At 57.2% G+C, this 27,591-nt stretch overlaps 1 protein-coding gene across 1 annotated transcript in view; it reads right to left on the bottom strand.

Moving 5' to 3' along the window:
• Positions 1 to 7,493: 7,493 nt before the first annotated feature.
• Positions 7,494 to 27,591, bottom strand: part of ADAM11 (ADAM metallopeptidase domain 11) — a 24,162-nt gene continuing 4,064 nt past the window's right edge. Inside the window, exons 3-27 of the mRNA XM_049638183.1 lie at positions 27,170 to 27,345; positions 18,550 to 18,626; positions 18,279 to 18,345; positions 17,177 to 17,262; positions 17,012 to 17,087; positions 16,545 to 16,611; positions 16,409 to 16,476; positions 15,977 to 16,051; positions 15,825 to 15,896; positions 15,456 to 15,622; positions 14,836 to 14,920; positions 14,626 to 14,716; positions 14,442 to 14,493; positions 13,836 to 13,935; positions 13,669 to 13,740; positions 13,463 to 13,555; positions 12,984 to 13,064; positions 12,413 to 12,463; positions 12,234 to 12,297; positions 11,907 to 12,006; positions 11,704 to 11,823; positions 11,442 to 11,610; positions 11,236 to 11,350; positions 11,058 to 11,148; positions 7,494 to 10,437 (exon numbers count right to left, since the gene is read on the bottom strand). Coding sequence (XP_049494140.1) covers positions 10,389 to 10,437; positions 11,058 to 11,148; positions 11,236 to 11,350; positions 11,442 to 11,610; positions 11,704 to 11,823; positions 11,907 to 12,006; positions 12,234 to 12,297; positions 12,413 to 12,463; positions 12,984 to 13,064; positions 13,463 to 13,555; positions 13,669 to 13,740; positions 13,836 to 13,935; positions 14,442 to 14,493; positions 14,626 to 14,716; positions 14,836 to 14,920; positions 15,456 to 15,622; positions 15,825 to 15,896; positions 15,977 to 16,051; positions 16,409 to 16,476; positions 16,545 to 16,611; positions 17,012 to 17,087; positions 17,177 to 17,262; positions 18,279 to 18,345; positions 18,550 to 18,626; positions 27,170 to 27,345 — 2,264 coding nt within the window. The 3' untranslated portion in view covers positions 7,494 to 10,388. The remainder of the gene's footprint in view (positions 10,438 to 11,057; positions 11,149 to 11,235; positions 11,351 to 11,441; positions 11,611 to 11,703; positions 11,824 to 11,906; positions 12,007 to 12,233; positions 12,298 to 12,412; positions 12,464 to 12,983; positions 13,065 to 13,462; positions 13,556 to 13,668; positions 13,741 to 13,835; positions 13,936 to 14,441; positions 14,494 to 14,625; positions 14,717 to 14,835; positions 14,921 to 15,455; positions 15,623 to 15,824; positions 15,897 to 15,976; positions 16,052 to 16,408; positions 16,477 to 16,544; positions 16,612 to 17,011; positions 17,088 to 17,176; positions 17,263 to 18,278; positions 18,346 to 18,549; positions 18,627 to 27,169; positions 27,346 to 27,591) is intronic.

The following is a 27,591-nucleotide window of genomic DNA, read 5'->3' as shown; positions in this document are numbered from 1 at the left end:
AAAGAGCGATCACTTCACAGAAGTGAATTTGCAGCACTTACCAAAAGGAAAAGACCACACAGATCCTTAACCCTGGGTTCTCAGCAGTCTCTCCAAGCATAATTTCTACTGTCTACATGTAGTAAGTTCTTTGAACAAGGATTGACATGCAGTTTCTGGTACCTTCCTAAAAACTGAAAGCTCTATTAGAGGCAGCTGGTTGGCTGAGTCAGTTAAGTGTCTGACTCTTGATTTGGGCTCAGGTCATGATCTCACAGTTTGTGGAATCGAGCCCCGTGTCGGGCTTTGTGCTGACAACGTGGAGCCTGCTTCAGATTCTTTCTCTTCCTCTCTCTCAAAAAGAAAAAAAAAAGTAAAAATAAATAAAAGCTATCTTACATTTAATTCAAAGAACTTTCTCAGGGGCGCCTGGCGGGCTCAATCGGTGAAGCCTGCGACTCTTGATCTTGGGGTTGTGAGTTTGAGCCCCACGCTGGGTGTAGAGATTTCTTAAAAATAAAATCCTAGGGGGGCACCTGGCTGGCTCATTGGGCTAAGGGGCCGACTTTGGCTCAGGTCATGATCTGACAGTTTGTGAGTTTGAGCCCCGAATCAGGCTCTGTGCTGGTGGTACTGAACCTGCTTGGGATTCTCTCTCCCTCTCTCTCTGCCCCTCCCCCCCTCACGCATGCATGTTCTCTCTGTCTCTCTCTCAAAATAAATAAACTTTTAAAAAATCTTAAAAAATAGCAATAACTTTCTCACATTTCAGGTCTACAGATTTAGGCCAAATCCCGGTAAGATAAAGGCCAATAAACACACATTCCTGATGTGTCTGATCAAAGCACAGTTACTACTTGCACAGAAATAAGATTTCCTCATCAACGAAGGAGACAGACAGACCCACAGCTCCAGCCCTTCTGGGCACACTGTGCAAGGTATTCTCTGTTTCTGGGCAGCACACTTAGGAGACACGAGGGCAGGTTGGGGGTGCCCAGAAGGCAGCGGTGGGACAGGGAGGACAGGGAGGAGCACTTGAATTCGAAGGATCTGGAGCCTGAGGAAGAGAAGACTTGCCTGGGGTCGCTCCCAAGGTGTTCATGTACTTAAAGGACTGTCCTAGGGAGAGGACACCAGTGCGGAGAGATTGGAGGGAGGCCGAACTTGGTTACAGCTTAAGTTTTCAGGTAAAGAATCTGTTGCTGGGGGCGCCTGGGTGGCTCAGTCGGTTAAGTGTCTGACTTTGGCTCAGGTCACGATCTCATGATTTGTGAGTTCGAGCCCCGCGTTGGACTCTGTGCTGACAGCTCAGAGCCTGGATCCTGCTTCAGATTCTGTGTCTCCCTCCCTCTCTGCCCCTCTTCCACTTGCTCTCTCTCTCTCTCTCTCTCTCTCAAAAATAGATAAACATTTTTTAAAAAGAATCTGTTAGTTTTTGAAGTGTTCCATGTGAATTCCAGTTCAGGAATCTATACAGGCCAAATTGGGGGTCTGGCAGGAGGAGGCGGTTGGGACGTTGGACAGATACTTTCTTGGGTCCGTGGTCTCCAGATTCTGCAATTCTATCTGAATAAGCAGGATTTCGGTCTCCATCCCCTTTGCGATAACACTGGTTATTAGATTTTTTTTTTTCCTCACATCTTTCTTCTTTCCCCTTAAGCTCCTGGAGATGCTGGGCAAGTATTTTAGCAAATAAACACTATAAACCTTTGACATTTATGAAAGACTCGGAAAGGGGAAAAATGCAGAAAAGTCCTTCGAAGGGAGCGATTGGTCCTTGTGTCGGGCGGCAGACTTGTCCCTCAAGGCTCCGCTGCCCCCACTCTGGGCCGCAGGGATGGCACAGGGTGTCATTCGTCCTCACCAACAAGGACGTGTTGAGTGTTCCTGTGCAGAGGCTCTGGGGAAGACATGAGGAGAGTCCTGGGTGGCAGAAAATAGGACCTTTCCATAAAAGCAACAGTGTCAGATGAAGTTTCTAGAAACATAGTGAATTCAAGGGGGTGTGTCCGCTAAGGCTGGGTTTCCTTATCTGTGAAGTGGGGCTGGTGACGGCGCTGCCCTATTTGGTGAGTGACGGTCGCGGGAGATGCTGTGCCCACGGGGGGCCCTCGGCTGGGGCTCTGACTTCGAAGGTTCGTAGAAGGGGGGGGGGGGCCTGGTGCTGGAAGCAGGCTGTTTCTGACGATCCATCTAGAGAAACTAAGAGGGAAGCTGGGTGGGGACAGGAAGGATTTGCAAATAGACTCTTCTAATTCTCTCTTAAAAGCAGCAAGTCAGTTCTTCTTTCTATCGTGCATTGGGAAAGAAATTTCTGCCGTGACCACATGCCATGGGGTATGTCTCAAGTGAAACCGTTTTGCTCCCACATCCCAAAGGTCGCTCAAATTCCAGCTTAAACTCCAGTTAAACAAGCACAGTGGTGAGCCAGCCTGGATTTTCAGGTCCAATTTTATGTTTCTCCTCTTTCTCCTAGCCCAACACACAACCAGCCAGCCTGCTGTGGTCTGTGGATGGTCCTCCTTTTTTTCATTCAACAAACATCTGTTGAGCGCCAGGAATGTTGCGTGTGACTGTGAAAGGCAGACCCGGCCCCCCCTTCATGGAGCTGATGTGGGGGACGACTCAGGCCAGCAGGCTGAATGTGGATTGAGGACGTAGACCTAGGGAGGGCTTGAGAGCCTGCAGGCTGGCCTTCTGGAACAAGCCACGTAAATTAAGAGCTAAAGGTTGAATAGGAATTAGCCAGATAGGGGCACCTGGCTGGTTCAGTCGGAAGGACATTCGACTATTGATCTCAGGGCTGTGAGTTTGAGCCCCATGTTGGGTGTAGAGATGACTTAAAAAAAATTTTTTTTAATTAAAAAAAAAAAAGGAATTAGATAAAGTGGGTGATGAAGTCGTAAATGGGGAAAAGGTCCAAGGGCAAAAATTTTCAAGCAACCAAAAGCCATTGGAGCCGAGAGGGGAAGGTGACCCTGAAATGAGCTGTAGAGGCAAGGAGGGGGCAAACGCGTGATCCAGAGCTCCAGGGGTGAGGCAGAACTGGAGAGGGCAGGGCCGGAGAAGTGGAGGTGGCCGTTGCCGGGATCCAGACGTTGAGGTGGAGAAACAGATGCATTTGGAGTTGGCAACCTCCGCCGTTTGCTCGAACATCTGGATGGACGGTGAGGAAGCAGGGCAGTGGGAGCAGGGGTTTCTATCAACAAGTGTGGTTGTGAAGATGTGAGGCCCGTGGCGGGGGCCGGTTTTGGTGGCCGTGGTTTTGTTTTTAAGGACAGAAAGTTGTTGGGTTATGGGAAGGAGGAGTAGAAGTTATCAGAAGAGAGGATTGGTGAATGGTGGAATGATGTCCTAAGAAGATTGGAGGGGAGGGGGCTCACAGAGGAGTTGATGCTTTCGGGGAAGGACCCAAGAACAACAGTAAGAATGAGAGTGGCGGGCAGTGGGGAGGGGAGCGGCGCAGCCGGGTGGCTCAGGTGGTTGCCTCCAACTCTTGGTTTCAGCTCAGGTCATGATCTTGCAGTTTCGTGAGTTCAAGCCCCTCATCCGGCTCTGTGTGGACACTGCAGAGCCTGCTTGGGATTCTCTCTCCTCTCTCCGCCCCTCCCCAACTCACGCCGCCTCTCTCTCTAAATAAAAAAAGAACGCAAGGGGGGTGCTGGCAAGACCTTAAGAGTGGTGTTCAGATTAAGTGTGAAGTAGGAGGAGGATGCGGGGCAGGGGAGCATTTTGTGATGAGCAAAGGAGGAAAAATGGTGGGGAGAGGGAGAGGCAGCCACCAGGTGAGGGCAGGTGCACCTGCGCCATTGCCGTGAGTGCCCAGTTGAGGCTGGAGACCACGGTTTTGCACTGGTGCCAGTCTGAACAATCTGGGGGCTCGCTCTCCCCATAAGATCAGCCCTGCTCGCAGCACCCCACACCTGTGCTTCAATCCTCAGGATGACCTTCAGACCGGAGAAGTGACAGGTGACAAAACGGAGTTTCCTAGGACGAGCTTTGTAGGGTCTGTCCTCAGCGGAAACGCTAGAGCGTGTTCCCTGAGGTGGCGAGGCGGTGGCCCCATATTTGCAGAGGCAGCCAGGATCAGGCTCAACCCGGAGGCAGCTCCTGGGTCAGGCAAGCAGACAGTGAGTTTATTTTTAAACCCAAGTGGGCACTACAGCTGCCAGGGAGAAGCAGACAGCTCTTGGGGAGAATAGAGATTGGCATCTGGTCAGACACTCGTCAGGACGCCTGCAGACTGCCAAGCGGGCAGGGGTTCAAACTGTCTGAAGGCCGGGACTGTGATGAGGGGCCAGGGTGGGGGTGAGGGGAGCAGCAGTTAATGCTTCGGAGCCCAACGAAGCATCACCCAAGAAGGCAGAGGGGGCTCAAGGCCTGAGCCCCGAGGCCCGGGCTGCCCCCCAAGGCAGTTTGGGGCCAGTGAATATAGAGAATACAGCTGTCATCCCTGAACTTGGGGGCTGAGTCAGACTTGGTCTCAATTCTTAATTCGTGGTCAGATGGACCACGTGAATGGGGAGAGCAGAGGGCAGGCGAGCATCAGGGGCATTGTGTCAGCCGTCTGGAGGACCAGGTGGTACCTTGTCCCGTTACAGCTGACCTGGAGGGCTGTGTGTGACCGAGTGGAAGGCTCTCGTGGGGCTCTGCGTGGACGATGTTATCCGTGGCTTCACAGCCTCGTCAATCTCATAGAGCAGGGAGACACTTCTCTCCCGAAGGGTCAGGTGACGACGGGCCCCCGCTGACTCCCACGTCATTGCAAGGGCTTCCCGGGCGCGCTCTGGGACTTGTCACCAGGGATGGTCTTTAGGCTGTAAGACCTTAGACCTCTTACACAATAGCCATAGCTGAGGCCCAGCCCCGACAACGCTTGTTTCCTGCCTTTTCTTTCAACACCAGAAGGCCTGAAGGGCCCCCATGGAGGCTGGAGCCCGGCCAGCGGTGCAGAGGGTTTCAGGGGCTGGTGGGAGGGCCTCGGGGATCTGTGTGCGGGTGGGGTGCAGCTCTTACTCCCTTACTACCTCTGTGGCTTCTCAAGAAATGAGAATGGAACTCCAGCTTCAAAGCCCAGAAGTTGACGTTCAGCCGCTGCTGGACAGCCCTTTGCCTGAGAAGCGCTTTGGGCCAGAGGAGGCTTCCTGGGCATTGAGCCTCCGGGCCGGGGCTGCCCCTGGCTTCCGCTGTGCTTCTGAAAGGGTGATAGAAATCCCACACTCCCTGCGGCACGTTCCCCAGGGCCGGAACCGCTTCCAGGGCCGGAAGCATCTAGCTCTCTCACTCTAGATGAAGTTAAAATTCCCCAAGCCTTCCAAGGTCATCCTGCCCTCGTTCATTTCCCCTCTTCTGGCCTTGCCTTCTTTCAGTTTCCTGGGTTTAGAAAGTGATACTTAGTAATTCTCGTCTAGACCTGTGCCGTCCAGCATGGTAGCCGCCAGCCGCAGGTGGCTTTGGGGCATTTGCAGTGTGGCTAGTGTGGCCTTAGGTCCAAAATACACTGCTGATTTCAAAGACTTAGCACAAACAACAACAACAACAGAACAATGTAACATCTCAATGATCATTTTATGTCGATTACATGTTGAAATGAGAATATTTTGGACATACTGGATTTGCTTAGTAGTATTAATATTCATTTTACCTACTTCTTTTTTTAATGAGGTTACTAAAAAATTTAAAGACACATACGTAGCTAGCCTTCCTGGGCCGCCCATTTTATTCTATTGGACATCACTGGTCTAGACACTGGGATGAGCTATAATCAATTTATAGTCATTCCTTTGACTCAACGAACACACTCTGAGCACCTCCAAAGTGCAGGGTGGGCTTAGTGACCCCGGCTGTCCATCGTGGCCACCTTCAACTCAGGAGGGCACCAAGGAGGCCCACACACAGAACTGGGAACTGAAATCTGAACCCATGATCCATCCGGAAATTCTGAACAGGTGAGTGCCGGGTTCGGGAGGGTGACTCAGAGACAGTCCGGGGTGGTAATCCTATCAAAGGATTTTTGACTTTTGAAAAAACACGTACCTGGGAATTCTCACAATAGTGGCCTTTACAGCAAATTTGGAACTTCTGGTCCCCCTCCACAATCTTTACGAAACACTCTGCCAGAACTGCCTGTGACATGTTCTGAAACCAAAGTAAGTACTTTTCCAGACTATCTGTTTCCAGATCTGATATTCCATTCCAGCCCATGGAGCCTTCCACCACGGCAGATAGGAGGTATGCAGGCAGCAGAGGGCAGCAGAGGGCTGGGGCTCCCTCCCTAGAGTTCCCATGGCCAGCCATCCTCGTGCACCTCTGGGCACTCACACAGGTGACTTCTCAAGCTCCGGGGTTCGGCCTGAGGCTGAGAAGCAGATGTCAAGAGTGACTGAGTGCTGACCTTCACGAGTCACCAGTAACAAGCCTCACTCATGCCCTCTTCCAGAAGCCGCATCTTTCACTACCTGAAGGGTCAGCCGCGTGACGCCTCAGAGTCTGAAGGTCAGGACAGACCGAGAAACAAGAAGGGAGTGGACATGAGGAAGGAGAGTGGAGAGGCAGCAGCAGGAATGAAGAAAAGTTAAAATGAAGGTTTCCCACCCAGAGCAGACAGGGCAAGTCTAGAGGCAGGCAGTGACTGGTGGGTTTGAGAGGGATTCCAGCTGGGCTGCCTGGTCAGCTACGGTGAAGAGATGGGGGGTAGAGTGTTCCCGAAATCCTGGGGGGACTCAGATGTCACCACAGGGTGGGGACCAGGAACCGGGGCTGGCGCTGCCCTGAATCCTACTCTCTCTGCTTGTGAGCTGCCGTGGTCCTGGGACACCTGCCCTTTCGGCAGTGGGGGGCTAGGCTTCTGGGGCTGCTCATTGTCTCCAAGCCCATGACCGCTGCTGCTATTTCCTGCTCCCATGACCTCTACAGTATCTTGGTATCTTACGTTGCCTTCATTCCCTGCCCCCGCCTCGCATCTTATCTTTCCCCTGAATAAGCAGGACCTCCAGAGCCAGACACCTCCAGGCCCAAAGCCTCTAAAGGGGAAGATGGGAAGATAGTTCCTGTGGGGTGGGAGGGGCTCGAAGCCTTGGCCTTGCTCAGTCCCTCTCTGGCATGGTGGGAGAGTGGCAGGGGTGAGAGACAGCAAACTCTGCAGGCTGAAGAGCAGGTGCCCCAGGACCAGATTAGCGGCTTTATCCACCTTTCTGGAATCTCTTCGGAGGCAAGAGAGGCTTCTCTGACCTTAACCATAAAAGGGAAGCTGGGGGGCGCCTGGGTGGCGCAGTCGGTTAAGCGTCCGACTTCAGCCAGGTCACGATCTCGCGGTCCGTGAGTTCGAGCCCTGCGTCGGGCTCTGGGCTGATGGCCCGGAGCCTGGAGCCTGTTTCCGATTCTGTGTCTCCCTCTCTCTCTGCCCCTCCCCCGTTCATGCTCTGTCTCTCTCTGTCCCAAAAATAAATAAAAAATGTTAAAAAAATAAAAATAAAAAAATAAAATAAAAGGGAAGCTGGGTCTCCTGCCTTTGGGTAAGAGGCTTCCTATTCACCTCCGCTTCTGCTTTGCCAAAGCCAGAGGAAGGCAGTTATCTTTGCTGGGAGAGCCGAGGAAGCGGAAGGGCTGGCCCTCCACCCAGTCTGCGCCTATTTCCTGGCCGGGAATGGAAAACTACACCCCCTCGCCCGGGCCTCCCAGCGCCTGGTCCTGGGTGCTCACTTCCTCCCCTCAGTGGCCCAGTCATCATGTTCCCTCTGGGGCCAGGGAAGGGTCCCGAGTCACAGTGAGGTCATTTACAGAAAAAGAGACACAGGTTGGTGTGAGCTCCATGGAAGCCCCAGGACATGATCTTTAATTGATGTTCCTGTCCCTGCCTCCCCACCCCGAGCCCCAGATGACATATTTACAGGATGCTGTATGGAGCCAGTTCCAGGCCCAGGCCAGGGCAGCCTCCACTCCTCCCTGGGTGCTGCCGGGGTGGGCCCGGCCCGAGTGGGGCGGGAGGATGCAGACGGCTGGAAGCCAGGTGGACTGGTCGCAGAAGGTCTTGAGTCCTCCACATCCCCACGCCCACTCCCGCGTGTGTGCACACACAGGCATGTCTGCGTGTGTAGAGGTATTCACACTTGTGCAGAGATGTGGATCCGAATGCTTGTGCCAGATGCATCGCCGGCTGTGTGCACACGCGTACCACCAGAGTGTCTTCCGGTACCGGCACGGCAGCAGCAGTGCAAACCCCAGCCCTTCCCCTCCTGTTTGTGGGGCTGGTGGAGCAGGACTGGCCAGAGGGTGCCCCACCCCCCCTTCTCTTGGGCAGTGCCAGCTGGACCGCAGTATTGAGGACCCCACCGTAGCCACATCCGGCCACCCAAAAGGGTGTCAATGGGTCTCAGTCCCGTTTGCCCTGAGGGGTGGTGCAGATAAACAGGGAGCCACTTCCTCCTCACAGATGCCCCAGAAACAGAGGGACTATAACAGCTCAAAGGCCCTGGGGTGTTCAGAAACCCCTGCTGAGTCTGGGTGGGGTATTCCCGGGGAGAGGGGCTCTGCTCATTTGTGGCTTTCATCCCATAAGGTAGCTTGATCCCCATCTTGCCCTTGCCAGCTGGTTTTTAGCAGTCGAGCCAAGGCTTCACTGTCCCATGGGTCTTGAGGAAGGCCATGCATGGGCAGGACTGAGTTCATGGGAGGGCTAAGGAATCCCGCCCAGCCTCGGCCTATCTCTCAAGCTCGGCTGCAGTGGGAATCGGAGGACGTAATGGGGAGAACAACTGTAAACTTACTACTCAGCCCTGGAATGGGGGTAAGGAGCAGAATGAGTTTGACAGGGCCTTGAGGACTTTTCTAGAAGCTGAGGATCATATAGGAGACCTGCCTTTTCTTACCTCCTCTTGTACATTGCAGGCAAAAGCCCTCACCCTCCAGTCACAGGGCCACCCCTGGCTTTTCCTGCTTGGGAGAATCCTCCCTGGGAAGATGGCCCAGCCTGGGACCTCTGGGCCACAGGGGGGGGGGGGGGGGGACACCTAAACCCTGAGTCAGCCCCGGAATCACCCTTCTTGAAAGGGGGAAGGTGCCTTTTTAGTTCAGGGACTGTATTTTCTAGACCCCCAAATACATGCGTCCTGGCAGGACAGCAGGATGGTCACTTTGAAATTGTAGACAATCTGGGACATGTGGTCGTCGCACCCATGACTTAGGCCTTGGGCACAGAACAGGCAGCTTTGGTTTGAATCAGCGCTCATTCTGCTCTCCAAGCTCCACAGGGCTGGGCCGAGGGGCAAGCAAGGACGCCCCACCCCTGCATGGCTTGGGGACAGCTATGTTCAATGAGAGGATTCCAGGTGTGATCATCCAGGGAAAGGGCCCCAGGGAAGGGCCAGGCCTCAGTTCCTCTGGTCCCTCCTGGAAATGTCAAAATATCCCAATTTCCCTCGCCCCAGCACCCCCAAAGTTACATTCATCAGTTAAGATTCAGTTAAAAAAAAGTGTAGATGTCAGCCCCCTCCCCCTAAGTCCCAGAGAGCTAAAACCCTGGTCCCAGCTGCCTGGTTTTGAGGAAGGGCCTTCCCAGGCCATGCCCACTGGGGGGAGGGCATCCCTCTAGCCCCCCCTCCCACCTTGAGCTGCGGCAGTCCGTGATGATGGAAGCTACATTCACACAGGGAGAGTTGGTGTACAAGGCCAAAGCCGCATGAGGTGGGGTGAGGGACCATGAGGGAAAGGCCCCAGGCCTGGTCCACCCTGGTGATGTGAAGGGCGAGGCCACACCCCCCCACCCAAACCCCCATGGGACCAGGAGTTGAAGGGCTTGGGCCAGGAAGACATTTGCATGGTGCCTCCCTCCGTGGCTGGGCGGGGGCAGCCTCGTGGTTCAGGGCGGAGACGGTGGGCGCCAGGCTCGGAGGGAGGGAGTGGCACTTAGGCCCCTCCGGACCTGGAACGGAGAGGGGGCATCAGGGGAGGATGTGAGGCAGGGCCCAGAGGGAGAGCCCCTGAGCCAGGCCCTAGGAGGTCAGTGCTGGGCCCTAGAGGCGGCAAGTCACAGGCTGGCCAGGGAGGGGATCTGGTGGGAAGTTCAGACAGCGGTGACATGGAAGACAAAACAGATGGGACGCAGAGGTAGCTCCTCTCCCCGGGGATGGGGACTACAGGGGACACAGCTCCAGGGCCCACCTGGGCAGGGGTGATGTGGCCATTGGAAGGGCAGGAGTAAATGGACCAAGGCCTGGGAGGGCAGGTGGGCAGGAGGAAGGGGCAAGGGCAGGCTGAGGGCTTTCTTTCCGGAGCGGGGCTCTCCCACCCCTGTAGTGACAGCAGTGACAGCAGGGGTGGGGAATCAGCCCCTGGCTCCCCCATCGACAGAATGTGAGGTGACGAATGAGATGGAGGAGACAGGCACAGCGGGAGGGATGACGTGGCCGGCGTCACACTGCCCCCTGCTGGGTCGGGTCGTACCTTCCCCGGCGGATGTTTCTTCAGGAGCCAAGGAGAGGACAGGCAGAGAGGGAAAGAAAAGGAGCCATCTGTGACCTTGCCCTTCTCTCAGAGAGGGCCTTTCTGGCTCCCATGAGACCCCTTGCCCCAGAGATTAGCCAGGGTCCCTAGGACCTGGTCACTAAAGATAGGCCTAGAGAGAGATACCTGGGTTTGAGTCCTGATTCTGCAACTAATGCACCACATGACCCTGGGCCTCAGGTCCCTCCTCTGCACCTTGAAGAGGTGAGACCAGCTCGAGGGCCCCAGACTCAGATGCTCACAGAACACTGTAGGCTAGGTGGGGACTAGGGGCCTAGGGACAGAGGACACAGCCCTGTTTTAGGCAGCCCCTGCTCAGCTCCACTCCATGGCCGTGCCGAGACGTACTGAGGGCCAGTCTTCTTTTGCAAGAGAAGCTAGAAATCAGGATTGTTAATGTAAACCTCTTGGTTTTTTAAAATGTGAGCAAAACAAGACCCTGTGGCTGGCTCAGACTCTGGCTTATTAGCTAACTTCTCAGAAAGGCCCCCTCAGCTCCAACACTCTGGGGTTCCAATACCCACCCTCCACACACAAAGAACACCTAGTGGTGTGGGGGGCACATGTGTGTCTCTTACTTAAATCCCCAGCCCGTGCCGCCCAGGACGATGGCTGCAACCAGGACAGCCCCCGCGATGGAGCCGATGATGATGTTGGTACCGCTGGGACCTGGGGAGGAGGGCAGGGCTCGGTTGGCAGGGACAGGCGTGGAGAAGGGGAGAGACAGAGCCCCATCCCGGCCAGCTGCAGTCTCACCCTTATATCTCTCCGTCTCCCCCGTGGGTGGAGACGTGGGCAGGGGGTTGTGAATGCTGCAGTCTTTTCCTGTCCAGTCAGGCTGACAGATGCACTTCCCTTCGTTGCTGCAGACCTAGAGGTGGGGTGGGGCCAGCAGACGTGAGAGGGGCTCTGTCCCGCCCGTCGCGAGCTCCTCCCACCATCCCCAGCCTCCAGGCACGCACTCCGTGGTGGGAGCAGATCCGGCGTTCCCCGCTGCCGGGGCAAGTGCTGAAGTTGAAGGCAGAGGCAGGCAGGCAGCGATGATCCAGGCACAGCATGTTGGGCCCACAGGCTGTGCCATCCTCCACGTAACTCAGGTCGGAGCCGTCAGCCAGCTGGACGTGGCCACCCCTGGGGGGGCCGGCATGGCCAGCCTCAGCCCTTGTCCCCCACCCCCATCGCGGCTGCAGTCTGCCCCTCCCCAGACCGGGTCCCAGCCCAAACCTGCAGTCCAGCTCCTTGCCCTGGTGGTAGAAGGTGACACTGTTGATGTCCCCCCCTAGATCTCCCAGTCGAGGAGCTCCAGAGATGTTCACACAGAGGAGGAAGCCACAGAGCACGTCCCTGTTGGGGCAGCATGGAGACAGTGAGCCCCAAGTCTGACCTTCAACCCAACTACTAACCAACCAGGAGCCTTGGCAACTCACTGTTTATTGCACTGGACCCAGCCTGACCCCTTGCGTCCACAGTTCCCACGCTCTGTCCCCTCCACGTTCAGCTTCTCATAGCAGAAGCGATCAGCAGCCGCTGTAAGGAGATGATGCCAAGCGTCACCCACTCACCCCAGCACCCACCCGGGGACCTCAGGCCTGCATCTCCAACAGTCTGGCCTGATCCCCAGTCCAGCTGGGTTCCTGAGATCCTGGAGAGCCACGCACCCGTAAGAGGGTATTTTTAGCGAGAACTTGCCCCTCCTCAGCCTCTTGATTCTGGGTCCTCCAGAGACCCTCTCCCACTCCCAGCCAAAGACTCACCGTGGCCCCAAAGGGCTTGGCACTGCCGGTCCCGGGTTTTGCAGCGACCTCCATAGCAGCGGCCCTAAGGAAAAACAGGAGACAAGGGACTGAGACACGGAGTGGTCAGAATGGATACAAGACAAGAGACTGTACTGAGCCAGAGGCCCTGAGGAGGAGGAGCCCCCACCCCATCATACCTGTTCGTGATCGCAGTAGTAACCATCCAGCTTGTGCAGGTTAGGGGGACACTGTGGGGAGAGGTGCTGGACTGAGAGCCGAGGGATGAAGGGATGCCAAATGCGCCCCTCGTGGGGCTCATAGTTCAGTGCTCTTTCATGTCAAGGACAAGAGGTCTGGCTCAGAACTCAGGCTACGACGACGCAGACTGGCAAATCCCATAGCCTCTCCCTGTATCCTGTACCTACTTCACAGAGCTGGGAGAACTAAATGGAACTGAGTACGTGGCACGTAATAAGGACTTAAGAGATGTTAACTAATATTATTACACACTTTGATCCCGAGTACACACCAGGCACCGTGCCAGGCCCTGGGAACCCCAGCCAGACTATACTGATATAATGACTGAAGAAACAAAACCAGGAGGCATGAAGAACCGGTTTCTCAGTCGAGGAAACTGAGGCTGACCAGCGGTGGCGACACCAGCAGCGGAGGGAAGGGCCTCAGAGACACGTAGCTCCGCGGAGCCAAAGCGATAGGGATAGGGGTTGCCTCGCCCAGGGTCCCTCAGGGCGGCTGGGCCGGACGGACCTGGCTCGAGTCCCCGGTGCAGGTCTCCGCGATGTCGCACTCGTTCACCGCCTCTCGACAGGACACACCCCGCGGCTCGTACTGGGAAAGGGATCGTGGCTCAGTCCAGAACCGCCGACTCCCCGCCCGCCTTTCTCGAGGCCCCTCACTCATCTCGGCAACTCCTCGCCCGCCCCTCGGTCCCTCCCGGCCCACTCAGCACCGCCCCCAGGCCCGCTCACGGTTCCACCCCTCCCACCACCTCCGGATAGGTGCCTCGCCCCGCTCCTCGTAGCCCCGCCTTTAACAGGACCTTTGGGGGGCGCACGCCCCGCCCCTCTCCCGCTCCATTGGCGCTTTCTTTGCGTCAAGTCCCGCCCCACATTTACTCCGCCTCCGGCGGCTCCTCCTCCCTAAGCGCCACCCCTTATCGGGAAGCCCGCAGCCCCCATCCCTCCTAGGTGTGCTTCTGTCCCGCCCTGACGGTAGATGCCCCTTACCTTGCAGCGGCGACAGCAGAGCCCGTCGCTGCACATGGCGTCGTGAGTCAGGGTGCATTTCTTGCAGCAATTCCCGCCCGCACGGCTGCACTCCTGAAGGACGCGGGGACAAGGGCAGGGAGGTGGGCAAGTCCTGAACCTCCCCACCCAGACGTTCAATGGCGCGCGCTCCTGTCACCCACCTGGAGCCCTCACTAGTCTCTCACCTGCACCGAGCCACAGTCGCACTCCTCTCCCGCCTCCACGAAGCCGTTTCCACACTCAGGCGGGTCCAGGAGCTGGACGGGGGAGGGGTGTCGGGAGTCTGGCCGGGACCCTGTCCAAACCTCGTTCCCACGTCCCCCCCACCCCCCACCCCCCCAGGGGCTAGTACCTTGAGAGGCTTGTTGAAGAGACAGCTCCCGCCTCCTTCCTGCAGAAACTGGTTGTATTCGTCGATGCTGCAGCGCGAGAACTTGCGGGGCAGGTAGAATCTGGGCAGAGGTAAGGGACGGAGCCGCTGAGTCCAGGCCCACTCTCTCGCCCCTTCTCAAGATTGGGGATGGGGTGCATAGGGGTAGTAGGTCACCATCTCGAGGAGCCTGAGGATCTGTGTGTCCGGAGACTGCATAATAATCCTCCTGCCACCAAGCAGAAGTGGGCAGGGGACGTTGCTCCTGTCTCCCACCCCACTCCAAACCTCAGGCAGGACTCAGCAGTTAGGAGGTTGGAGCGCTAAGGCGGAAAGGTGCCTCCAAACGAGGCTTTGGCGGCACCCAGTGGCGACAGCGCGCACTACAGCCTAGCAGTTTTTGTGTCCAGCTAGGGAATGTGGGTCTCCTGGTGCAGGGTCCTCAGAAAACTGAAAACTGAGCTTATTGAAATCCTAAGTGGTCCCAATAGCTGGGCCTCCCGAGGCCACTGGGTCCAGACTACCACCCACTGGGTCCAGATTCTCCCTCGCCCAAGACCCTCCCCTAGTTTGTCCCTAAGAACTCACCCAGTGTCCTCCATGATGCAGCCCAGCCAGTTGTCCGGGCATTTGCAGTCCCCTGAGGAGTGAGCCAAGTGGATATAAGGGAGGGTGGAGGACTGCCCCCCTCCCATGGACACTCTCTTCACTTCTAGAGCTGCTGGGAGTGGGTCTAGGCTGGTTATGGGGCCACATGGGTCTTCATTGATACCTGCTGAGCTCCGGTGTTTATTCCACATCATGCCCAGGTTCTGTCCCAGCGTTTGGGCCAGGGTCACTGCCATGGCCCCCATGTTGTCGTACTTGAGGTGAGGAAGATGGAACACAAAGATGTCTACATCCGTCCAAAGACACAGGGCTCATGCCCTTCACAGTCCCTCTGTCTTCAACCCCCACCCCCAGCCATACCCACACTGCTTACCTCATTCACACCCCCACCCCTGGATAGCGAGCAGATGCCCCCCACGTAGGCGGCCCCACTACTGGTGCTCTGGAAAGTTCTGCCCCTGGAAGGGAGAGGATTGTCAGGAGAACCCCCTGCCTTGCCTATGGTGCCTTCCCTAGGCTGTGAAGGGGAGGCTGGGGAGCCTCCTACACTAGAGCCCTTCTTTGGGGAGGTGAGCACTGCCTTTCCTGTCAGCCTGTGTGACCTCAGGCAAGCCCCTTCCTCTCTCTGTTTTTCCATAAGTCAAATGAGAGGCTCCTATAAGATCATCTCTAATCATAAGGAGTTTTATCAGATTTTTTTCTTCTTTCGGGCATTGGGTCCTTGAGGAAGGAATGCTGGGACAGTTTGAAAAGAGAAGAGGGGACAAAAGGAAGATGATAGGCAGAGGAAGATCACTGGGGGCAGGGAAAACGGGCATCAGCCTAAGATGTAAGGGACATTGTCCAGCCTGTGACAAGTGGCTGGGGGCTGGTGCAAGGCGAGCCCAGTGCCCGGGCCCTGCAAGGGCACCTGACGCAGAGCAGGTGTTCAGCAACCCTGTGCACTGCAGCAACCATGAGAGGCTGACAGGATGTGGGGGCTGCGGGACTCACGAGAAGAGATGGGTGGCATCACTGGGCTCAGGCAGGCCCTCCCGCCGATAGACCATGAGCCGAGCTAAGGTCTCCAGGAGGTCATCCTGCACCTGGATCTTGTCCCCATCGGCCCACGTTTCCATGGCAACCAGCACGATGCGGGTATTGAGCTGCTCCTTGTACATCTGGGCTCAGAGGGGAGTAGATGAGGGTGGGGCTGGAGGGCAGGAGAGTAGGGGGGGACAGGGCTGGGGGAGGGCCTCAGTCTGTCTCTCCCTATCCGAGGCTGACAGGGCCCCCACCCCCCAAGCTCACCCGAAGCCTGTGTGTGGCGGGGCATTGGGGCAGGGGCGACAGAGGAGTGGGAAGGGAAGAGAGGCGGCTCACCACATCCGCCAGGTTCACAACGGACTTGGCAAAGTTGCTGGTGAGGACCACCGACTGGCGCATCTGCTCAAACTGGGAGGAAAGAGAGTGGGCGGAGGCCCAGGCTGCTTCGTGCCCCCCTCCCAGAGTTGCCCCCAGGCTGGGGATCTTACCAGCTGGTGGTCGTTGACCACGATCAGCTCCACGTACTTGGTCTCACTGTGCACAGTAGGGTGGCCCCGGCGGACCTGGGGGGTGGGTGGGCACTTGGAATCAGTCCCCTCCATGCCCAGCGTCAGGGCCAAGCCGTGGACAGGCTCGAGGGTGCTGAACTCCAGTCAGGGACAATGCCAGTCCCCCACTGGTGGGGATCCCCTCTCTCCCCAGCCTTGGTATGAGGACAGGCAGTCTCAGTTTGTCCATAGTGTGGACAGGTGTAGACACGGGTGTTAGGAGATGGGGTGGGGGCTTCCTCCCGGGCATGGTTCCCTGGCCCCCAGCCACATCAGTCTGAGCCCTCCTTTGCCCCAGTCCTGGATGGGGTGTCCTGCTCTGGACCGCAGCCTGAGGTCTCTGCAGCCCGAGGTCTGTGCGGGCCCCCGTACCTGCCTTTTCCTTCTCAGCCTCGGCCGGTTCACAGGAGCAGAATGAGCAGGGGCAGCAAATAGGCAGCCTGGGGGGAGGGGTCAGGTGAGGGGGGCACAGCCGGCCCCCTCCCCAGCCCCGCTTTCCCTCCCTTACCTGGTTCCCTGCATCCGAGGGGGGCTGGGAGGAGAGGGGTCCGGTAAATGAGGTGGGGAAGGGGTCCCTGCAATGAGGGGGAATTAGTTCTTGGGGGGCTGACCAGGTCTGCTCTGAGTCCAGATGGGGAGGGACAGCTCCAGCCCTTCCCCCCACTCCGCCCCAGGGTGACCCAGAACTGGCCAGAGCTCCCATGTCGGATCTGATCTCCCAGATGCTCAGATTCCGGGGTCAAGACCTGGGGTCGCCCTGAGAGATAGGGGCAAAGGACACTGGAGCCCAAAGGGAGGTTACTTGAGGGACAGAGGGGACATTGGAGCTGAGGGCACAGGGGGATGGAACCAGAGCTGGGGTGACTGAGGAGGGCAGGAAGGCTGAGGTTACCAAGGGAGGAGGCAGCGACAGCCATTGGGACAAGCCATCGGGATGTGCGTAGGAGGGCTGTCAGAGGACTGTGAGGGGCTCACCTGGGGGGGTTCCTGAGGCCTGGCCATCTCGCGGGGCTCCACGATGTAGGTGAAGTTCCCGTCCGAGAAGACCCCACTGCGGAGAGAGAGGTGCAGCTCCCCACTATGCATCCCCAGGCCGGCGCTGGAGGCTCTTCCCGCCGCCCAGCCCCTCCCCATACTCACTGCAGCCCCTGGCAGGTGGAGAGGGCGGCAAAGGAGTGGGGGTTCCCGCGGAGCTTCCCCTGGTAGTAGCAGTGGTCTCCGGCCCCCTGGAGGAGCAGGAGGTGAGCAGACATGCCCCCTGCCCTGGCAGGAGAGGTCAGGGCCACCAAAGCTGCTCGGTGCGCAGGTGGCTGCGCTTCCTGGGGGTCCTGCTTCCCCTCCGGGTGTGCTCCTAATTGGCTGTTTCGCCTGGACAAGTTCCTAGCCCTCTCCTTTCCCAGTTCCTAGCCTCCTTCGCCTCACCTACAAGATGAGGAAGCTGGACTACATCAGTGGCTCTCAACCATCTGGTGCACGGTTCACAGATTCCTCCGAGAAGAGCTAGTGCTCGTGTGCCAGGCACTGTTCGGAGCGCTTCCCACAGATGAGCTCGCTTAATCAGATGAAAGCTGTGGACCCCCCACCCTGCCCCCCCAGCGCACACACACGCAACTGCACACACAGTGCGTTCACGGACACGGCTGCCTCCGTGGACCCCCTCTGGACACGGTCTGTGGCTGAGGAACCGTGAGCAGCCTGTGTCCACTTGGCCGGGGCTCTCGGGTCAGAGGGGCCAGCACCCCCTCCCTGCTCCTGCAGAATTACTTGTGCTCCAGTTACTGAACTGGCTGGTTGAGGGGTGCGGGGGTGGGGGTGGGGAGGAAGGAGGCTATTTATAGACACTCATTCATCTTTGCTCAGGCCCCTGGGCTTCCGGGGCTGGGACCCTGGTGTCCCAGGCAGCCAGGAATTCCCAAGGCCTTGGTGCTGAGCAAGAAGGGCATTTCCCCAACTGTCCCCTCCTAGAAGAGTCTGGGGGGCATGGAGCAGGAAGGGTCCCTGAAAGCCTTGATGTCAGGTAGAGAGGCTGGCTGGGAGTCAGACCTTGGGAGCTGGGTGAAGGGAGTTCGGGCTCCACGCCATTCGCCATGGTGACTCAGACTCTGGGAGCCTCCGTGGTGGGACAGATGGAGGACCCCAAAGGGGCTGGGCCCACCCGAGTATAGGTGTACCTCGGATCCCATCTCCAGGGACCACCTGTCTCTTCGTCCCACCTCCCTTGTCCCCTTCCCAAGGCACTCACGGTGCTGTGCTGGGTTGTCCCCTCCCGGCTAAAATGGCGCTCCACATACTGTGAGGAGAGGAGGTGACTGGAACAGACAGAAGGGGCGGGAGAAAGGAGGGGGATCACCGCTGGCGTTGGGTCAGGCTTGGGTCCTGCCCCAGCTCAGATTCAGGCCGCAGGACCCGGCCCTGCCCCCATCCCCCCCCACCCCCCACCCCAGGCCGCATCTAGGCTGTGCTTTTGCCCACCCGCCTGCTGCCCTTTCTCCCAGGCTCCCGGCCACACTCACTGGTTCAGCTCCAGGTCCAGAGTGAAGTTTGAGTTGAAGGCTGGGATGACGAAACTCACCTGGGCCAGGTGGACAGGCTGGGGGTGGGGAGAGGGCAGAGGGGATTCAACCTGAGGAATCCCAGAATAGGGAGTAGCACTGGGGAGAAAGGGACGGCCCAGCCCAGCAGCTGACGGGACCATTGATTTGGGTGGGAGATGCTTTGTACAAGCTCATCTTCCTCCAAGACCCTGTTCCTTTCCTGGGAGCAGGGACAGGAGAAAGCACCCCTGGGTACAGCCCAACCCACCCTCTGGGCCCGGGGCACTGTGAGCAGCACGGGGGGCAGGGGTCAGCCCATCCACCTGGTGCAGGTGCCTCCTGGGGCCAGTCTACCCAAGCAGCGGGGATGGAAGGGAGCTCAGCCCGCCCACTGCTTCACACCACCCTCCCCCCGCTGGCAGCCCCCCGCCTCACGTGGACTAAAGGGAAGCCCCCAGAAGTACCATGGGAAAGGGGCAAGCCGGAGATGGGGTGCAGTGTGATCCTTGGGCCCTGTAAAGCAGGCCCCTCCCTTCCTGTATCCTGGCCCCAGCCTCAATTTACGGAGGAGGCCTCGGACTCTGCAGACAGGGTGGCGTGGGTGAGAATTGGAAGCTGGGGTGATGGGAAGATGCCATCCTGTCAGGAGGGAAGAACTTGGCTCCTCTACCCCCAAGTCCATTGCCCTCTGCCTTGCCCAAAGCAGCTCATCTTTAATATTTCAATCCCGTGGTTAATTTTTAAACACGGAAGTTTTCCTGATAAATTTTTCAGAGGGGCCTTTGCAGTGGGAGGCTCCAGGTTGTCATGGCAACATACCAGGCCTGAGCAAGATGGCTGCCCTTCCAGGTCTGGGCGCCCAGCTCCTGTGGGGAGTGGGGACTCCAGGCCTGAAGCTAGTGTGCCTGGAGGAACAGTGACCTCAAGAGAAGAGGGGGCACGAGAGTCTGGACTCAGGGGATGAGTTGGCCTTCTGGGCTCTCATGTCCCCACACCAAGCGTCAGGTCTCACAAAGACCTGGAAGCGCAGCAAGGGCCCCAGAAGGACCGGAGAGCCTTCTTCACCCCCATATTCATTTAAGAAGACTGAAATCCAGATCCCCAGGTGAGGGTCCCAGCACTGGGCCATGCAGATGTGAGGCTTTTCTCTGCTGCCTTTCTTTTGTGGGGAGCAGGCTGCAGGCTAGAAGGGAGCCCCAAGGTCACAGAATCTCATTGCCTGGTCCTAGCTGGCTTCCTCATCAATCACTTAGATTCCTCATTTTTATTGAGCATTTATTATGTGCCAGGCACTGTTCTAAATACTTTGCAAGTATTATCATATCTGATCTTCATAATAAGCCAGTGGGATGGATGCCACTGTTATCCTCATCTGACAGATGGGGAAACCGAAGCACAGAGAGGCTAACTAACATGCCCAAAGTCACGCAGCTAAGAAGTCATGGAGCTGTGATTCAAGCCTACAGAAACAGTTTCCAAGGCCTCCTCACCCCAAAGATAAGATAAGACAGAAATGGCCCAGCATCCATGAGAGGTCGTGGGGGGAGGGGGGGTGAAGGCACAGAGCCTAGGTAGACAGCCCTCTGAGCACCAAGGACACTGACTTGCCCCATTCCAGGCCGACTGGAGCTCCAAGCTCCATCCCAAGCCCTTAGAGCGTCGATCAGAATTGAAATAGAAAGTCAAGGACAAGGAGTCACTGTTTTCCTCTCCCTGCCCTGGCCTGGCCCAGCCCATCTCTGCTTCCTCCGTGCCCCTGGGCCTCTACCCTTCCCACCCACCCCCTCGGCCCTCCTTCTCCCCTCCTGGGCTTGGTCTATCTCTGCCTTTTCCACCTGTCCCTGCCTAGCCTACCTCTGCCCTTCCCTGCCCTTAAGCCTGTACCTCCTTGTTCTTTCTGCCCCTGACAGAAAGCCCCTGTTGGCCACCCAGAGGTGCAGCCTGTTCAGGCTCCTTGCCCTGAGTCCACTCTCTCAGGCTGTGCAGCTTCAGGGATGATCCAGCAGCCTCTCTGAGCCTCAGATCTCCCCAACGAAAATGGTAAGATGAGCCCAGATGCAAGCTGTGAGGTTGGCTTTGGGTGGTGGGGGTCGTCCTGGGCCTGGAGAATTCTGGCAGGGTCGGCCCTGGTGCTAGCAGGATCTCCCCCACGCAGGAAGTCAGCAAGCTAACCATCTGGCCTCCCCCATCTCTGTGCAGACCAAGCTGACCCCCACTCTGGGGAAAGCCCAGACTGTTGGAAGAGCAGACACTAGGTCCCTTTTGTCCCCACCATTTCCTGCAGCCTCTTCTTTCCCCACCCGGTAAGGCCCAACCTGGGCTGGACTGCCCCTGCCCCAGCAGGGCACAGGGCACGGGGGCCAATGACAGCCAGAGCAGCTCTTGGGGCTGGGGGCTGGGCCCAGGAAGGGCTGGGGGAGACATCAAGGGTGGTAGAGGAAGAGGAGGGAAACCAGATAGCTGGGCAGGGGGTTCATGGGGACACTCCCTGTCTTCAGGAAGAGAAAGAACAGGCAAACCCACCTCGGTCCCCAGGACCCCTGTTCTCCAGTCACCTGGGGTGGGGGCTGCTGTTGGCACCAGAGTCCTAACACCCCCTCTCCCCCAGCCAAGCTTTAGGCCCGAGTTCTATCAAAGCCAAACTGCTCCTTGCATGGTCTGCCTCCTGCCCCTGACCTGCCCCCGACCTCGCGCATCATCCCTCAGTCCCTCCTTCGGGAGCCCCTTCTGTCCCCCTCCACCCACCCCCACCTACCCGCCCTCCTCTGTGCCCAGCTCAGCGCTGCTGGTGACCGGCCAGCTGGGCCTCGACCCCGTGCCCTGCTCTTGCCTCCGGCTCTCACGTGCCCTGGCTCATTTGATCTCAACTCGCCCGGGTCGTCTGGTGCTCATTTTACAAATGGCAGGCCAAGGCTCAGGGAGAGACACTTGGAGGTGACTGGCCCAGGGCCATGCTGGGGAGGTGCGGGGTCAGATCTCACCCTGGGGCTGCAGTTCATGTCTGCCATGGCAGCTGGGGCCACCTGGTTTCAGTGACTGTGCCCTCCCTAAAGCTCCCTTGTCACCAGCCCGTTCACCCCCCTAGGCATTGTCTTATGCTCCGTGTCAGGCTCACCTAGATGTGGGGTGCAGAAAGAAGGAGGCAAAAATCCCACTGAAGTCCCAGAATCACAAATACAGATGCCAGGCCCCCACCCTAGACCTACAGAATCACTGGCTCGGGAAGGGGGAGACTGAGGATCTGGAGGATTCTCGGATGCTCCAGAAAATTCGAGTGTCCAAGCACTGCCCCTCAGACTGTCACCCCAAATATCTCCTCCCAAACTTCCATCTCCTCCCATGACTTTTTCCTCCTCACTATGTCTACAAAGCCAGCACTGCCCAACCCACAGAGGGCTGTGGCCCCCACTACTCCTGGACCTTTAAGCACACAGTTCTGGACGTCTGTTTCTCTGATCACTGATTCAACTTCTTGCACGGTGACTTTTAGTCCCCAGAAGCACAGGCTGTGCCTACCTTTTTCCCTGCCCAGTGGGCTCAACAGTCACATTGAATGGAAAGGCATCCGAAGGCCTGAGCCTCAGTTTCTCCATTGGTAAAATGAGTTTGTCATGGAGATCAGATGGAAGCCCTTTTTAATATGTTATTATCACAACGATTAGTAATAATAATGATAATAATTGAAGAATGGAGTGTACCTGTTCCAGCTAAACAGGGCTTTGAGGACTAGATGAACCACATGGGCTGGGTAGTGGCAGATGGCAAGGAGCCAGAGAGGCAGGGTCCCACCTGGGAGAAATCCCCTCCCCGCAATAGTACCCCCCCCCCCCCCCGCGATGTGCTGAGGCTCTATTGATCCGCAGGACAGTGGGAATCCCAGACCGTGAGAACGGTTGAACATTTTCTGATAATGGGATTTGACCTAAATTTTTGATGACAGTCACTTCCTTAGAGGGTCATTAGTCCCTCTGGGGACAGACTCTGGGCAACTGGGTCCCTGTAGGCAGCCAGGAGGGGTGATAAGGCAAGGCCAAGCCCACAGGCCAGTCTGGCCGGGGAGAACTCAAGACTCCTGCCACATTGTCCCCACCCTCCACCAGCACCACCTGGAGCCTCTGACAGGTAACCCCCAAATGCCCTGGCTTCTGTCTCAGACACCAGCCTTCAAGCTGGTGCCAGCTGCCCAGCACCCTGCCCCTGACACGCAGGAGCGAGGGCAGGCCTTACAGATGTTAAGCACCTGCTCTCGCCAAATCCCAGGCAGGACATCTGACAAACATCACCTCCTCGAATCCTCCACGCAGCCTGGCAAAGGAGAGATGACTATTAGCCCCATCTTATGGATGAGGAGGGTGGGATTCAGAAGGCAGCAGTGGCTGACCCCGGTCACTCAGTCAAAAGCAGTGGAGCCAGGAGCCACCAAGGCTGTCCTCCCCAGAGCCTTTCAGACCCAAGCTTAACCTCCTGCGTGAATGATCTCTCTTCGCAGCCCTCACCCTTCCAGAGCAAGCTGGGCTCAGCTCAAGTCCCAGAGGCAGCTTCCGGCCACCAGCCCCCTCCCAGGAACCGTCTCCTGCCTCCAATCCCAGGACAGGGCTGTGACCTTGGCTGCACGGCCATAACCCCAGTGGGGTACTAGGGCTCCAGGCACAGACCCGGTGGCTCCCTGTAATGACTGCCATCTAGCAAGGGCAGGGGACTGAGCCTTGCTGAATTGACCCCCTCCAGCAAGAAAACACAAACACTGAAACACACACCCTCAGCAGAGGGCTTTCGGGGTAGCATTTCCAGTAAATGCTGGTCTGGACAGCTTTCACAGGAGCTCAGCCCAGTGACTAGGATCCCCCCTCCTCCAGCTGGCTCTGATAAGTCTATCTCCTAGGCCTGGAGGCTGGAACTTCTCCACCCCCATCCTGTTTGCTTCCCCCACATCCTGCCCTTTTCTTGGTTCTGAAGGAGTCTGGGTTTCCCCAGGGGGCAGGCATGACCCACACAGCAGCTCTGTGTGGTTTAGAAGAAGAGTCCCTTCGGAACACATGTAGCCTCATGAGCCCACAGATTTCATTCAGTCTACTTGTTGGGGCACCCTTGTGCAGTGAACAACCAGCCCAACTGTACACGGTGGCCCTGCTTATTCTTTTGCCTCATCCTTCAGCTTCAGGCTCCCTGTGACCACAGGTTTCTGCACTTCCAGAAGCTCCCCCACCTCTCTGGGCCTCAGGCCCAGCTTTCTTCCAAACTGGACAGAAGTGAGGTGTTGAGATCAGTGGCAAAGAGGGCAAAGGGACCCTTGTGGCCCTCTTCACTATACCCCTGAGAGAGAGGCAGGCCGGCCCAAGTGTATCAATCTTGACTCTGCTACTTAAGTGCTGTGTGACTTGGGCTTGTTATTTCACCTCTCTGTGCCTGTCTCCCCCCACCTGTAAAATGGGAAGAGCGACAGCCCCATCTCCTAGGGCAGTGATGAGCATTACATAAAATCAATATATGTAAAGGCATAACAGTGTCTGCCCCAGTAAGGGCCCAGCAATTGTAATTTCTCTAGCTTCTAAATTCCTTCCTGGCTACCTTCTCTCTCCCCCACAATCCCCCACAAAACCAGGAGCCCTCAGCACACAAAACCCTTTCCTATCGCCACCTTCTGGAGGTGAGTGATGCTGAGATTGATGTTATCATAAATCATCCTGGTTTTAGGGCTCAGGAAGCTAGGCCTCAGACAGGTGATATGACCGGCCCGAGGCCAGAGCAGGTGAGCACACAAAGCCCCATCATCCTCACCCCGCTGGCCAGCATGTGCCCCCAGACTCGCCACATGACCTGCAGCAAATAGAGATCTTGCTGCTGGCTCAACACCTTGCTCAGCCTGAGTTTCCAAACCAATGCAATAATTTCGGACTCAGCCCAGCAGCGCCAGGGTGTGGCACTTCCTGCTGGGACATGGGCTCAGTACTACACGGGCTCCATCATCAGCCCCGTACATGCCGAGGCCAGAAGTGCTTCAGGGAGAAATGCCAGGTGGGAGGTAGAGGGCTGCAAAGTGTCCTTCCCGTCAGGGGGAAATATTTTGGACACGTGGGATTGCCCCTGTGCCGAACTTGAGAGTCCTTGTGGCGGGAAGTACCGGGTCTGGGAGAGAATTACTCCACTGCTTAAAGATCTGGTTGATTTTGAGGGGCGCCTGGGTGGCTCAGTCGGTTAAGTGTCCAACTCTTTTTTTTTTTTTTTAACTTTTTAAATGTTTATTTATTTTTGAAGGAGAGAGACAGAGCATGAGCGGGGAAGGGGCAGAGAGAGAGGGAGACACAGAATCCGAAGCGGGCTCCAGGCTCTGGGCCGTCAGCACAGAGCCCGACGTGGGGCTCGAACCCACGAGCTGTGACATCATGACCTGAGCTGAAGTCGGACGCCCAACCGACTGAGCCACCCAGGCGCCCCAAGTGTCCAACTCTTAATTTTAGCTCAGGTCATGACCCCAGCGTCATGGGATCAAGTCCTGCATCATGCTCTGTGCTGAACACGGAGCCTGCTTGGGATTCTTTCCCTCTCCATCTCTGCCCGTTCTCCGCTTGCGCTACCTTGCTCTCTCACTCTCTCTCTTTCAAAATAAATAAATAAACATTAAAAAAAAAAAAGATCTGGGGTACCCGGGTGGCTCAGTCTGTTGGGCATCCGACTTCAGCTCAGGTCATGATCTCACAGCTTGTGAGTTCGAGCCCTGCATCGGGCTCTGTGCTGATGGCTCAGAGCCTGGAGCTCGCTTCGGATTCTGTGTCTCCCTCTCTCTCTGCCCCTCCCCCGCTCGTGCTCTGTCTCTCTCTCTCTCTCAAAAATAAACAAACATTAAAAAAATTAAAAAAAAAAGATCTGATTGACTTTGAGCAAGTTACTCAACTTCTCTGAGCCTCACTTTGTTCATCTGTAAAATGGGCAGGCAAAAGTTACCTGCCTTATAAGAGTTGTGAGAATTCCACCCCAGGGGAGACTGAGGTACAGATAAGGCAGGGCTATGACTACGTCCCCTGGGGAGGCTGCAGGGAGGTCCCTGGGAAGGCTCAATGCTAGAGAGACCCCCCACTGGAGGCGACCACTGCCCCATAGATCCACAGAACCCTCCACTCCTAACCTCACCCCCTCAGACACCCTGTTGGGCATATTCAGACTTGGTCACTCACACACATATCACAAATGCACACATGCCACCCACTCAGCCAGCAGAACGACACCCAAAGAGACTCCCCTGTCACCTGCATACCCAGTAGTCAGGCTGAGCAGTCAACTCCTAGCCAACACAGGCTTGGGTGCACAGTTCTCAGATGGGGGTGACATCAAGGATGAAAGCTGGACCAGGGACAAAACCCAGCCAGGATACCCCATCCCTGGCCTTGGAACCATCCCTGCGGCCCACCCCCAGGGAGCCTGGGCAGACACTGAAGGCAGCCTCCAACTCCTTCTCTTTCACCCCTGCTCCACCCCCACTCCACCCCACCCCCACCCAGGCCTGCCTGCTCAGGACCATTAACCACCCTCTTCCTCACTGCCTTGAGTGATGGTCCATCTATTATGCATGCTGCCTTCCTGCTCTATTCCATTTCCCGAGTATCCCCCCACCCCCCCCACAAACCCCTCCACCTCCCCTAAGGGCTTTTAACCAAGTACATTAGGCAGGGCCAGATGCCAGTCTGACAGATGTCTGTAATGCTAACCTCCGTTTCCCTCCTTCCTCCCTCTGCCCAGCCCAATTTACCTCCCACCACTCCCAGCTGCCAAACTTCCCAGACCGCGGTTGTACCCCTCCTCCGAATCTCTCCTCTACACCTCCTAATTCCGCCAGGCCTTTGCCATCCTGCCCTCCGCCGCCCCCAGTTGGCCTGGCTAACTTTCCGCTTCCAGCTCCTGGAGAGCCAAGCCGTGCTGAATGAATATTCCATCTGGGTAATTATTATTCACATGATATTAATTAATTATTAATTGCAATTAATCTCCTTCATTCCTAACTTTCCTCTGGGAGGCAGGAGGGGCCTGGCAGCTGAAAGGGACAGAGGGCGGGTGGAGCTGGCATTTGTGGGTGAGCTTGGGACCTCCAAGCCTTTTCCCAAGGCCCCACCCTCGGGCGAGGACAGGAAGGAGAATGACAAGCCTATCAGTGCACAGAGGGGAAACTGAGGCAGGATCAAGCACTCAGCTGTTCCAAGAAAGCCCACTGAGGGTGGCTGTGATGAGAAACAGGAGCCCTAATCCTTGATGGAGCTCTTAGCTGCTTCTCCCTGCCCCCTACTGCCTTGCCCAAGCCCAATTTGGTGTAGAACCACTTGCTTTGGCAGGAGAGGAGTGGGGGCTGGTGGAACCCTGACCCAAGGCTGGACTGTACCCTGGGCATTCCAGGGTCCACGGAGGACAGGGGATCCCCATGATGATTGGAGGGGGCCTGGAGTGAGGCAGGTGGGTGCTCCCCACTAGTGGGCTCCAGCACCCATTATACAGAAGGAGAAGCTGCGGGAGCCGGCTTCTTGGGGAGGCGCCCAAACCCTGGCTGCCTGGTGGCCTTCCTTGGGTTCCAGGCCTGCTCCAGACCCCTGGCCTCACACCCAGGGCCACTCACCGGGCCCCCTGGTGGCTCCTGGCGGACCCTGGTGTCCAACTGCTGCTTTCGGACCTCTCCTCCGGAGCTCTCCCCCACCAGACGACTGGGCTCTGTGACCTCAGGGGCTTCCGGACTCCCCAACTGGGGTGAGACCCGCCAGTGCAGAGCTCCGACAGGACCCCGGGTCCCAAGACCTGAGGAGACAAGGCCATAGCTGCAGGAGGATGCCCACTGAGGGGCAGGAGACTTGGGATTGGGGTGAGCACACTTCATCCCCCACTCTGGTGTGCCCCTTGGAGCTGGGCGGATCTGGTCCCCTGCAGAGGAAGAGCCCGATGGGGAGGGGGCCAGGAGCTTTCCTCCCGCCTGCCTGTCACGACTGCCCCCCCTCACCCGCAGAGACCTGCAGAGTCCGCTGGCCGGCGGCAGGGGGCTGGCCG

This window comes from Panthera uncia, chromosome E1 (assembly GCF_023721935.1).
Source record: "Panthera uncia isolate 11264 chromosome E1, Puncia_PCG_1.0, whole genome shotgun sequence".
Classification (NCBI taxonomy): Eukaryota; Metazoa; Chordata; class Mammalia; order Carnivora; family Felidae; genus Panthera; species Panthera uncia.
Note: the sequence above shows the minus strand (reverse complement) of the source record. Positions and strands in the feature narration are given on the sequence as shown.